Here is a 14015-nt window from a genome sequence, read left to right as displayed (position 1 = left end):
CATTATAAAGCTTGGAAGAGGCAGGAGATTTTTTTAAATAACTCCGATTGTATTCGTCTGAAAGAAGAATGTCATATACACCTAGACATGTATATACACCTAGTAAATCATGGGTGAGTAAATCATAATTAATTTTTGGGTGAACTTTCCCTTTAAACACATTCAGTTATGTCTTTGGTGAACAGGAGGATTGCTTGTAAGTGTATCAGGTCTGTGCATTTGGTCTTTAAATAACAGAGAGCAGCAGGTACTAGACTGCTGTCACTATGTAAATAAGACAAGAGAAAACAAGATAATCATTCACGGCTCTTCACTGAATAACATTAACTTTAATAAGAATCAATGTATATTTAGTTCATACAGTGAAGACTATGCAATGTTTTTTTTTTACATTTAATTTATTCAATGTCCTATTGCTTTTTTGTATTTATTTCCTGAACGTTTCAACTTACTGTTTGTTGAATTTTTTCGTGAGGTAGTTTTTTCCGTCTGTGACCAAATAATTTTTTTTTCAGTCGGATTTTTGGAATCCTGATGTGTCTTGTAATGATCTTTCTCTTCCATTTCATTCAGATCTTGACTCTCCTCTTTCAACGACATCAGGTCTAAGGTGAAAAAATACATAAATTAATCCCAGTTTAATGCCACGAAGCAACAGACATCGAAACATTTAGACACGTAAACATCAAAACTCCTATACGCAATCAACTGTTTACATGGTTATTTAAAAATGGCGAGTGCCAGTGTTTTGCACACGTTCAGCCAATCAGCGTACATTTGCGTCACTGGTAGTTCCTATTGTGTTGGGTTACACTCTACTCTGAAATATGAGCTAATTTAGTCTCCCCTAAACACGTTCATATAGCTAAAATTGTTCCCAGTTTCTGCAGTGACAACACACCATGAAGCAGGTACTTTCCACCAATAGTTACAGGAACTATGAAAATGTTCCTCCGGTGTGAAAGACCCTTATTTATTTTGTCAGAGCGGGGTTGGAACTAAACTTTGCAGGACAAAATGTTGAGCGGTGATTCGTTCCTTGTGTTCCCTGTCAGAAAACAAATGGATAATTCGGTTAATTAAAATTTTAATTTAACAGAATTTATTAATTTATTGCCTGCTGTAGTTGTTTTAATTCACATCCTTTCTAAAAATATGAAAGTGTTTGGTGTAATATATTCTTAATATATAAGGCTGTCAATAAACTAATTTCATGTCGTTTTATATTTTATTTGCTCATTATTTATTTTCTTGGATTTTAGTTGGACTTAGTCAGAACTGTGTCAGAAACAGTGATCTGCATGATGCCTGCTGCCTTGCTCAGTGATGTTGAATTTAAATGGCAAGTAAAATAAAGACATGTTATGTTACATTGGTGATGTAATTGTGTTGTCTGGAAGGGACTAAATAATAAAGTATTTTTATCAGCTGAAATGCAGAATACAAATGTTTTTATTAAGTTAAATGGACATTATATAACAGTTTCAGGTTATGTTTTAGTGTTGGTAACATGTCCCACATCGTCCCACATTTGGTTTGTTTGATGGTGGTCACCCTATGTGTGACTGTGTAGAATTTCTTTGAATTGCCATGAATTTAATTCCACTTCCTGTCATTCCAATTCAAATTCAAATTCAATTTCCTGTGGGGCGGAGTCAATTCAATTCAAATTCCAATTCATGATTTGAATGAAGGCCAATTCTGAAATTCTGAATTTTGCACAAGCCTGTTACTAAGCTACTTGAAGTAGTGTTGCATAATCTCAGAACTTCTCAATATTGTTAAAAAATCTTCTCCTTCTTTAGGACACATCTCAAAAACCTTCAGCAGAAGAGTTGGAGGGAAATCAAATTTTTTAAGAGCGGTAAAAAACAAAAAAATTGGATATGAGTAATATTTTTAAATTTGATACTGTAAAGGATCTACTTTTATTTGTGTACGTTCACAATAACAACAAAACATGAACACATCACAAAAATTATATTGCCAAACTAAAAAATGTGAAATCAAGTGAAAAGTTGAATATGATACAGTATATTCACAGGCAATTCAGGCTTTTCAATACACCCAAATGTCGTACAAAATGAGTGAGTGAATTATGTTTAATAAGATAATATGATATTAAAGTTTACACTGGTCTGAATCTTCTTAAATTGTAACATTCATCATGCTACAATGTTTAGGTATGGTTGATTGTTGAGTTGTACAGGATCTGTTTGCAGAAATGGCACAAAAGTGTGTGACTGTTTAAGTCTCTATGTTCAGATCAGTGTGCTCAATGTGCCTTAGACCTTCATTACTTATATTTTGCTTATTATATGAGGGTTGTCTTCCCAGGTGAGAATCCAGTAGCGAACCGTGACTCTTGAACCTTGGCCCTCTCACCCCATTCCCTCGTCAGGGAAAAGTAAACTCAGCCTAATATCAGCCTAGCTTAATGTGTCCCCTTTTTTAGTACCGTATAAGTTACCTTTGATGAGAAATGCAACATAAGAGTTCTCACCAAAATAAAACAAAATGCAAATTCTCATTACAAATAATTGCATCACACAATTTGTGGCCGCTGAGTTAATTAATTTTACAGATTGATCAGTAATCCTGCGAAATGAGGTTTTCTCAAATAAAGCTTAATATATAAAACAGTGCTGTCAGAATAAAATCAATTGACACTTTACCTATTAGATTTGAAATAACTTACCCAAACAGCAAACATTTCCAGCAGTAAAGCTTTAGCACCTTGATTGATGCTGTCATATCGCTTGCAATTGCTGGGGTTAAAATGGTTTCAAAAGATTTGGCTTTCTGCTCTAAATTAAGCTCTAGTGTAGGTCTTTCTTTGACAAATTAAATTAACTTTTCTATAAAAGTTAATCTTGAAAACAGCATGGATGATAACTTTGCAACGATGACCAAGATTAATTGCATTCTCTTTCATAGGTGCGAAAGTGCGAGTTTGAAATGCGAAACTCAGTGCTGTGTAGCGATTACGCAGCGGGAACGCCCCTCGAGGCGGTGCTGATTGTCTGAAGGCCAGTATGTGTGTGACAATGAAATGTCCTGCATGTACAGGACATGCAGCAATTGCAAGAATAAGACATTTCCCACAACACTGAATCCTTCACTGAAAGGAAACATCATATAATGGGAGGAGTGGATTACAGATGGGTCCACTGAAGGGAAGGAAGTGAGGAATGTTTTTCTTGAGAAGAGACATACCTCCATCGAAAAGCTTGTAGAACTTACACAGGACCACCTCTCAAACTTCTCAAGACACATTTACAATATCAAGCATCAGTATGAAAGAATGAGAAAATAGAGAGAGTCCCTTAGCCAGAATGAAGTAGTAGTTCATGTTGACTACAGTGAGAACTACGCTTGTAAATCTACCAGAGAAATAAAAGAAACTCACTTTGGAGATGGCAACCAGCAGGTAACCCTCCATACTGGAGTTATTAATCTCAGTGGGGAGAAGGTGCAGTCCTTTGCATCGCTTTCAGGCTGTCTTCAGCACAATGCCATAGCCACATGGGCTCACCTTGAGCCGGTACTGAGGAGCATACGAGAGGAACATCCAAATGCAAGAAACATCCACTTCACTTCAGATGGGCCCACATCTCAGTACCGGAACAAAAACTTTTATCTAGCTTCGACAGTGCCATTTATGCGAGGATTTAATCATGTAACATGGAATTTCACAGAGGCGTCCCATGGAAAGGGTGCTTCTGATGAACTGGGTGGTGCCTTGAAAAACCTGGCTGAATTGTGTCCTATGGTACCAGCATACCAGATGCTGATACTCTTATTGAGCAGCTAAATCTGAATTCATCTGTAAGGCTCTTTAAGATAACAGAGGAAGTAGTGAAAAAAAGTTAGTACCACCAGATCTGAAGACAGTACCTGGGACAATGAGAATTCATCAGGTGAGTAAACATATTGAACAACATTTTCAAACAAAATGCAAACAGGCTAACGTAACTATTCCTAAAAAGAGACACAAATATTTGTATGTTCGGTTGCTGGATGAATTATCCTTTAAACTGTAAATAGGAGAACTAAAGTAAACGGAGTACTGAAATGTAGTTAATTACTGTACATGCTCTGAGTATGGATGCAACTAAAAAGAAACAGTTATTTGGGTTCATTGAGGTAATCTCCTGCAAACTCTAAAAGAGAGAGGTTTAAGTTTAAAAGATATGTTAAACATACACATTCTGTCATTTGATATTAGTACGTCTGTATTTAATATATGAGTTTTAATCCATCTAAAATTACTCTTTTCTCCTAAAGCTAACATCAACAAAACCAGGCCTCATCAACACCAGAGAAGTGTCCTGCTTTTGTGATTTTGCCTGTGGCTGTTTCAGTCCAAAAGAGTTTGACTTCCGAAACAATGTGGAGCCAGAAAGGGAGAATGCAGAGTCAGTTCTGGATGTAGGAAAGTGGGTCCTTGTACAGTATGATGGATAACTGTTCCCTGGCATAATCACACAGGTATAAAGAAATATTTGGTGCTATTGATGTGGTTTTGTTGATGAAAAATCCTTACATTTTTATTTATTTTTTACCTTCTAGATTGTAGATGGCCAATATGAGGTGGACACAATGAGTTGTGCTGGACCAAATAAATTCTACATTCAGTCCATAAAATATGATGGAGATAAAGTCTGGTTCTACTTTGATGGCATAAAAGTCATTACTCCAGAGCCTCACCCTGCAACATCCTCAGCTCGACACTTCTGTGTGTTGCCTGAGAGATATAGGCACGTTTATTCCTGTTTTAATGTTTTTGTTACAATTTTTTTATTATTGAGCTGTGGCAATTGAACTGTTGACACACCAATCCACTCTTAGAGAGAATCTGACTTTATGCATTTATGCACGGCATAACACACTTATTTTGCTTCTATGAGTTCCTGTCTAATCCTTGAGGTCAAACAGAGTATCAACACATGGCACAATTACATTTGTGCAATGAATTTGCTTTTCTTTTTCTCCTTATCCTAAGAATTAGACCATTTATCCAAACCAAAATAAGTGATTGTAAATGCCAAGCTCATGTAATGTAGTGGATGCTTGTATGTTATTTCATGTTTCTCCATATTTAAGAGCAGCTGTACTATTCCCTCTACATTCGTTAAAAAGAAAGATTCAGTAAAAACTAACTTTATGTTGTAAATACTTTCTCCTCTTCTTTTTTGGCAATACTTTCCTCTCATATATCACCTAATCATCTATTCTGTGCAGCCAGATGTATACATTGACAAATGTTTCCAACAGTAGGCATTTACCTAGTTATTAGCGATGGCCGTGAACGAATCGTTCTTTTGAACCGGTTCGTTTTAGTGAACCGGTCGAACCAGTACATTAAATCGGACCGAATCGTTCGGAACAGTTCGCGTCTTGCGTCAGGGCTGATCCACAAGTTACTAAAGTTACTCACTTTCAGACATGCCTGACAGTCCCTCCGACTCGAAATAAACCAATATCCCAGAGTATATTTTACCCCAGTAACTCTAACAGTTCACCGAACGGAGACATGTTGTGCTGAGAGAAGTGATGAGCAGCATGAGCAGCTGATCCTGCGCATGCGCATACTACCGAACGCACGGGTATACAGCGGTTCTTGGATCACCAGTACAATCAAAACTAACTTTAGCTGGAAAAAACATTTTTCAAGAGCCACTATAAAACCAAACCAATCTCTGTTACCTTAAAGTATATGTTTATCTCTGTAAAGCTGCTTTGAAACAATCTACATTGTTAAAAGCGCTATATAAATGAGGATGACTTGACTTGACTTGACAAAACCGAGAACTGTTTCTTTCGGACACGTTCGACATAATGAGAACTGATGAGTTGATGAGCTGAGCATGCGTGCAATTTTTCTGAGGGACGAAATGTACGTTTCTTAAGTATTTAATTGAACATCAGTAGGCTAAGGGTAACAAAATAAAACATGTTGGAAACATGTTGATCACATAATTACTTAATTATTACTGTACTATTATAAATTTAAACTATTTTCATTTATTATTATACTAACATAATATTTTCAGGAACAGCTCATTTAATTTCTAAGTAACTTGATATAAAACTTTGATGTAAACTCTTGCCAAGGTTTTAATGGTGCACTGCTTAGCAAATGTTTATAATGCGTTAAAACATAACGTATTAAACATACTGGAGACATGCATCGATTTTTTTGTTTTGTCGCACTGTATATTCAGGTTTCAGCATTTCTCTGCTCAGCACACACAGGCCTATGCTACGGTTCTCGAGTCAAGATCTGGTTGTTGCAGTTCTTGAATCACCAGTGCAGAACCGAGAACTGTTTCTTTCGCACACATTTGATACGGAGAACCGATGAGCTGGAGATACTGCGCATGCTTGATAGCACCGTCTCTAAACACAACTTTCTTTCGGCCAACTGAAGATGTGCTGATGAGTGAAACGAGGACTTAAATGAGGGGCCGAATTCGGCGAAATGTAAGTTTATTTAGTAACAAATAAAATGATGAAGACCATTTATGCACTTTATATCTTTAAGACATGTAAAACATCTGCGTTTGCACATCGCCTGTAGGCTACAGGGTTCGTTTGCAAAACGTAAAAGTAAGAACCTTATATTTTGTATCCGCCGGGATGATAGAATTGACGCCATTACGTGAGGACGAAAAAGAACTGGTGAACCTTTTTTGAACCGGTTCATTGAAACGAACTGTCCGAAAGAACCGGTTCACGGAAAAGAACCGGACTTTCCATCACTACTAGTTATGAAGAGGTTGAAGAATGAAGAGGTTTTTCCCTCTCTGAAACACTTTGACAAATATTAAAGTTATAAGTTATTGTTTACGAATATTAAAGTTATTTATTTTTGTATTTTTTGTTGTTGTTGCTAATGTTATGTATTGAGGCACTACAAAATAAAAACGATTTGAAATTGAATCCATGACTTTGCAGATATTACACATTTTTCTACATTAAATCTAGACATAGTAAACTTATTATCATTACAGAAATTGTAGAATAGAGTCATACTATTCAGTAGCCCTCTGCTTGTTTCCATGGCAAGGACCCACCCAATCTCACCTGATCTCACTTCCTCCTAATCAATGGTTCACTTTATAAGCCCCACCCATTCCTTTGTTCTGCCTGGCAGCAACACAAACCACATGTGAGGACCCTCAGTCTCTGTGATTCAGATACTATCCATGGTTGTGCGTGATAAAAAAAACATAACCGTCAAGCCTCATCATCTCACGTTGCTCCTCATGTGTGAACAGTGGCAATAAATGGCTTAAACGGAATCCTTTGTCCCTTCTTCATTCTTATCAATGTACCATGGTGATGCTCAAACTCCTGTGAACCAAATCTAGATAGATTTTACAAGTGGTCCTTCGAGCCGGAGCCTGAGCATTGTCATGGCTGAAGGGAACTCACCTCTAACCCATGGAGCACTTAATCCTCGACGCAAGATTCGTCCACCCAAGCGCCTGGAGGACTATGAAGTTGGCTATGAGAATAGAGTTACCAACCCAGATTGCACACATGTTCCACATGAGGGTCAACAGGAAGAACTTCAAGTAGATGATGAGGAAGAGAATCCTGAGCACTCTGAAAACAGAATACGCTATATTAATCCTAGTGAGACTCCACCACCTCCTACCCCCGTCACCAGACCATTTCCATCTACATTTGCCACCAGACAGCAAGACGGCACTCCAGAACTGAGCCAAGCTGACATAGTTAAACAGTTACTTGAAACCGTGACAATGGTGAAGCAGCAAGGAAGGATGTTGCAGCGTCTCATGGAGAGACATGAAGCTTCAAGCCCAGAAGGCAGCTATTCCTCTGCAACCAGTCAACAAGACGATCACTCACATGAACGAAATCAGATGACAGTGGGGTCACCCCCACCACCGCCAGCTCTTTGCCATGAACCTACAGCCTTAGCTATGGCTCCGCCCAGAAACCCTCGAAGAGGAAATGAAGTATCAGGGCTTACTCAGGTAGTTTCACGCCCCCTTTACTCACAAAATCGCCCTTCTCCTTCAGTCCATCAATCAGACCTCTTGCATCAACTAGCCCGGCATCAGCTGGCACCTCCTCTACCTCCTGTTCCTCTACAGTCCAGACCCATGTATTCTCTCGGAGGAGCTGCAGCACCCCCTGCTGACAGGCATAGGCGTTACAGACCAGTTGAACCTCCTAAGTTTCCTGACCTTACCAGAGAGGATGAGGTGCAATATAGAATGTTGCGAATGGCACTGACCAACCTACTGGATCCACATGAAACTGAGGAATTTAAGTATCACATTCTTCTCGACCATCTGAAGGTGGACCAGGCCAGACGTTTGGCTTTAGCCTATTCATATGCGCCCCAGCCATTCACCGAAGCCTTAAGGGCACTAGATGAACGCTATGGCCAACCACGCCAGTTGGTACTTAAAGAACTGAGGAACATCATGGCCCTTCCTCCTGTACGCCCCGGAGATGGCCATGCCCTAGATGTCTTTGCCCTGCGAGTCCAAGCACTAGTTGGGCTGTTAAGAACTATGGCTAGCCAAGGCACTGCTGAACTCCTCTGTGGCTCACATGTAGACAGGCTATTGGAGAAACTCCCGAACGAACAGGTTAGCCGCTTTAAACGCCATATGCACAGGAACCAAGTAGATGCCAACTATGCCCTCATCGACCTCTCTGAATGGCTGCAAGTAGAGTCCCGTTGTCAACCCAGGCGGGATTACACAGGTCCAAATCCCTCTCGAGTACACCGACCATTTGCTTCTACTCAAGCAACTACAACTATACTCCACGGAGCAAACGGCATCAGTGAGCGTGGGGATCCCCAAATGCCTTTAAGGTCTTCGTGTGCCTACTGTAGCTCTTCAAGTCATCACATAAGTCACTGTGCTGATTTTAAGGCCCTCAGCAAACAACAAGTTATAGGATGGATCAAGGAAAATAGGAGGTGTTGGCGCTGTGCCCGACCACATGTTGCAGCTAAGTGCACACTAAACAGAGACTGTAATATATGTAAGCGGAGACATCTACAAATACTCTGCGAAATTAACAAGAAACCTGATACAAATTCCTACCTTGTTAATTCCACAGCTCACACCCTGTACCTAGATCGCCCAAGTCATACTGGTCAAGTCCTTTTGAAGCTGGTTAAAGTCATCTTGCGAAATGGCAGACGCACTATGGAGACGTTCGCCCTCCTGGATGATGGTTCAGAAAGAACTATCCTTTTGCAATCAGCAGCTCACAGCCTACAGCTTGATGGAGAACCAGAGGATTTAGCGCTCAGAACTGTGAGACAAGGAGTGGAGATCCTCCAGGGGGCTACCGTTTCCTTCAAGGTGAGCTCTGCTTCAAGTTCTGGTGAACTCGATATTAACCATGCCTTTACTGCTGATCGACTTGCCTTGTCGGAGCACACACACCCTGTTCTTTCCCTTCAACGGAAATATAGACACTTATATGGACTGCCATTGACACCAATGCATAAGGTCACCCCACTACTTTTAATTGGTTCAGACCATAACCACTTGATTTCACCTATTGCCCCAGTTCGATTCGGTCCATCAGGAGCACCAGCAGCTGTTAAGACTCGTCTGGGCTGGACATTGCAAGGTCCAACGGGGGAGATTGAATCTCTCCCTTCTGTTGCTACATGCTTCCATACCTCCATTGCCTCTCGATGTGATGAGTTGTATCAAAATGTGGAAAGGCTCTGGCAATTGGACACAATTCCCAGTCGAAATGAAAAGGCAGCCACTCGGTCCAAGCTGGACAATCAGGCAGTGAATTTGCTTGAGGTAGCCACAAAGAGAGTTCTAGTGGATGGAGTCTATCGCTATGCGACACCCCTCTTGAGGATCCCAGATGCGCCCCCCTTAAAGGCCCCTCCACAGGCCACCATGGCCCGACTGCGTGCCATTGAATCCAAGTTGGCGAAGGATCCTAAGAAAGCAGCAGCCTATAACACTGAGGTCTCCAAACTTGAACAGGCAGGTCATGTTAAAATGATTACCACAGAGGAAGCTGAAGGCTCAGCTGAGGCCTGGTATATACCCCATCACATGGTGACACATAATGATAAGAATCGCCTTGTTTTTGACTGTTCGTTTGACTACAGAGGCCAAAACTTGAACAAGATCTTACTACCTGGACCTACACTGGGGCCTTCCCTCCTTGGAGTCTTACTCCGTTTTCGAGAACATGCTGTCGCCATTAGTGGCGACATACAGGGCATGTTTCATCAAGTCCAGCTTTTGACCAAAGACAAGCCCCTCCTTCGTTTTCTTTGGCGGGACAAGAGGAAGGATGCCCCTCCAACCATCTACGAATGGCAAGTCCTTCCCTTTGGGACTACTTGTAGCCCCTGTTGTGCTATCTTTGCCCTTCAAAGGCACATCGAAAATCATACTCAGCCGAATGACTCGGTGCGCCATTCAGTAGAGAGGGGATTCTACGTTGATAACTGCCTTCAAAGCTACCCCACAGTTGCTATGGCCCGTCAGACTCTCGATCAGTTGAGGTCAATTTTGTATACTGGAGGCTTTAACATTCGACAGTGGGCCAGTAATGACCCGATGGTCATCAGTCACTTACCACCAGAAGCAAGATCTAAAAATAGTGAGTTCTGGCTCTCTAGAGATACTATGCCCTCAACGGAATGTACTCTTGGGCTGCTGTGGAATTGCCAGACAGATCGTCTCGGTTACAGAGGCCAGGCAACAGAATCATCCACCATAACAATGCGGTACATTTACCATGTCCTTGCCAGCCTCTATGACCCCTTAGGGTACCTTATCCCTTATACGACCAGGGCAAAGGTCCTAGTCCAGCGGCTGTGGGACAAGCGACGGGATTGGGATGATCCCTTATTACCCTGTGACCTACTTTCTGCTTGGAACTCCTGGAGTGATGAACTGTCAATTCTCCCGACAGTAACCATGCCTCGATGTTATACGTCTATCAGTGCCCCACTGCCCTCTACACAAGATCTTCACATATTTTGTGATGCATCGGAATCTGCTTATGGTGCAGTGGCATACCTTCGGTCGGAGGGTGGGAACCAAGTTCAAGTAGCCTTCTTGCTTGCTAAATCTCGTGTGGCACCAAAGAAACAGCAGTCCATTCCTAGATTAGAGCTCTGTGCTGCATTAGTTGGTTCCCGTCTTTGTGACTTTCTCAGAACAGAACTGGCTCTCCCTATCAGACGTACCATCCTTTGGTCAGATTCAACCACTGTACTTACTTGGTTGCGGACCGATTCATGCCGCTTTAAGGTCTTCGTTGGTACTAGAGTGTCTGAGATACAAGAACTTACTAACTGCCAAGACTGGAGGTACGTCAATACAGCCGATAATCCAGCTGATGACCTTACGAGGGGTAAAGCCCTTGGAGAGCTCCAACGGCCCAACCGGTGGAGCCAAGGCCCTCATTTCCTTTCTCAACCCCCTGGTACCTGGCCTCAACCCCCTGATGGCTCCAACAATGGAGATCAACATCACCTTGAAATTAAACCTTCCTTTTGTGGAGCAGTTGGCACTATCAGGTCGGTCTCAGACTTCAGCCTTTATGGAACTTATCAAGCCCTCCTTGATGCTTCTGTCCAGTTGAAGCACCCCCCAAACGCTCAGGTAACCTCAACTCCAGCAGATTATCTTCAGGTAGAGACAGAAATTCTGAGACAGGCACAGATGGATAGCTTTGGAGAAGACCTCACCTATATCAAGGCCAAAAAACCCCTATTGTCAACTAGTCGCCTACTCACCCTTGCACCCGAAGTTTGTACGGACACAGGTCTTATTCGGGTCGGAGGCAGGTTACGGCAGGTTGAACAGGAACCTAACGCCATTCATCCCATTGTCCTCGATCCCAAGCATCCAGTGTCTAAGCTGCTCATCCAGGAATATGATGAAAGACTGAAACATCCTGGCCCAGAGAGAGTATTTGCAGAGCTCCGCAGGCGGTTCTGGATTTTGAGAGGGAGAGAGGCAATACGGAAATATCAACGTGGTTGTGCCCAGTGCCAACGGTGGCGTGCAAGGCCCGTTGTCCCCAGGATGGCAGACCTTCCTATAGCTCGTCTCCAGTTGTACAAGCCCGCCTTCTACTCAACGGGGATGGATTGTTTTGGACCTTATAATGTCAAGCTTGGACGTCGGACCGAGAAGCGGTGGGGCATTATATTTAAGTGTCTAACGACTCGCTGTGTGCACTTGGACCTCCTCTGTAGTCTCGATACAGATTCTTTCCTCCTGGCCCTACGCCGTTTTACAGCCCGTAGGGGCACTCCCTTCGAAATCTGGTCGGACCAGGGTACTAACTTTAAGGGAGGAGAGAGGGAACTTAGGGAGGCCTTCATAGCACTCAGTCCATCCCTGCAAGTCCAACTCCATCAACAAAGGATTCAATTCCATTTCAACCCTCCCTATGCCCCTCATTTTGGAGGAATATGGGAAAGAGAGATTCGTTCTGTCAAACAGGCCCTGCAGAGCTCCCTAGGCGCCCAGTTGGTGACAGTAGAAGTCCTGCACACTTTGTTGATAGAAGTTGAAAACATCCTTAACTCTAAGCCTCTTGGCTACGCATCCTCGGACATTGCCGATCCTGACCCAGTTACCCCAAATCTTCTTCTGATGGGGCGGCGAGATTCCTCCCTGCCTTTGGTCTCCTATCCGAGCTCTGACCTCCTTAGTCGCCGGCAGTGGCGTCATAGCCAGGTGTTGGCAGATCACTTTTGGGCCCATTTTATTAAGCGCTACCTCCCCCATCTTCAATGCAGACAAAAGTGGCAAACACACAAAGAGAATTTGCAGCTTAATACAGTGGTTATGATCATGGACCCACAATTGCCTAGGGCCCTTTGGACTGTTGGTTGCATGACAAAGGTTTTTCCAAGTAAGGATGGTCAGGTCAGGACGGCGGAAGTAATGGTAGGGAACAGATCTTATGTCCGCCCAGTTTCTCGACTGATTAAACTCCCTGCCATCCCCGATGATCCTCCAGATCACTCCTCTTAGTATGACTCTTGGGAGAGCAAATCCCTATGGGATTTGGGGGCGGCTGTAGAATAGAGTCATACTATTCAGTAGCCCTCTGCTTGTTTCCATGGCAAGGACCCACCCAATCTCACCTGATCTCACTTCCTCCTAATCAATGGTTCACTTTATAAGCCCCACCCATTCCTTTGTTCTGCCTGGCAGCAACACAAACCACATGTGAGGACCCTCAGTCTCTGTGATTCAGATACTATCCATGGTTGTGCGTGATAAAAAAAACATAACCGTCAAGCCTCATCATCTCACGTTGCTCCTCATGTGTGAACAGTGGCAATAAATGGCTTAAACGGAATCCTTTGTCCCTTCTTCATTCTTATCAATGTACCATGGTGATGCTCAAACTCCTGTGAACCAAATCTAGATAGATTTTACAGAAATAATCAACCTCAATTCCAAAACCTGTTTCATTAACGCAACAGATGATCATTAAATGTTAATTTAATTAATATAAAATGTGTAGTTTGCTTTTAAATGCATGTACAGTATCTACACATTATGTTCTTTCAGGTTTGTCACATTTTGAAAATGAGTCAGGTTTCATTAAAATATATATACAAAAAGGTTGTAAATTGTGGAAGGTGTTGCGGTAATGAGAGAAATTAAACAAAAAATGTAAATAATGTTAATTTAAAAATAAATATTTCAGATTTCTAAGTAGTGCATGACTGTTAATAATCCATTTTTAAAAATGTGAAATTTATTTTATTAAATAAATAGTGTTGATGTTTTCAGACTGTTACGGTAATTCGATTTTTTAGGACTTGTTTTGGAAATTATGCTCAAAAAGGTCTTAAATTGGAAGTAAATGTTTTTGAATTAATGTTCACAAATTCTCCAGACTTTGTTTCTAATGTCTGAATTTTTTTTGTTAATTCAAGCATTTTTTAATTTTCATGTTTGAAATTTTTAAAACCAAGCTTTCGTGAGAATCACCCATAG

At 41.7% G+C, this 14015-nt stretch overlaps 1 protein-coding gene across 2 annotated transcripts in view; it reads right to left on the bottom strand.

Moving 5' to 3' along the window:
• LOC143718624 (uncharacterized) overlaps positions 1-14015 on the bottom strand; it is a 46287-nt gene that overhangs the window by 23214 nt on the left and 9058 nt on the right. The window contains exon 3 of one of the 2 annotated variants that reach the window (XM_077209646.1): positions 453-605. The exons of the other annotated variant lie outside the window; for it this stretch is intronic. Within the exon in view, the coding sequence (XP_077065761.1) occupies positions 453-605 (153 nt within the window). The remainder of the gene's footprint in view (positions 1-452; positions 606-14015) is intronic. 2 annotated transcript variants of the gene reach the window in all.

Source organism: Siphateles boraxobius, unplaced genomic scaffold (assembly GCF_051911475.1).
Source record: "Siphateles boraxobius isolate OS27281-9 unplaced genomic scaffold, OSU_SipBor_1 61, whole genome shotgun sequence".
In the NCBI taxonomy this organism is placed as follows: domain Eukaryota; kingdom Metazoa; phylum Chordata; class Actinopteri; order Cypriniformes; family Leuciscidae; genus Siphateles; species Siphateles boraxobius.
Note: the sequence above shows the minus strand (reverse complement) of the source record. Positions and strands in the feature narration are given on the sequence as shown.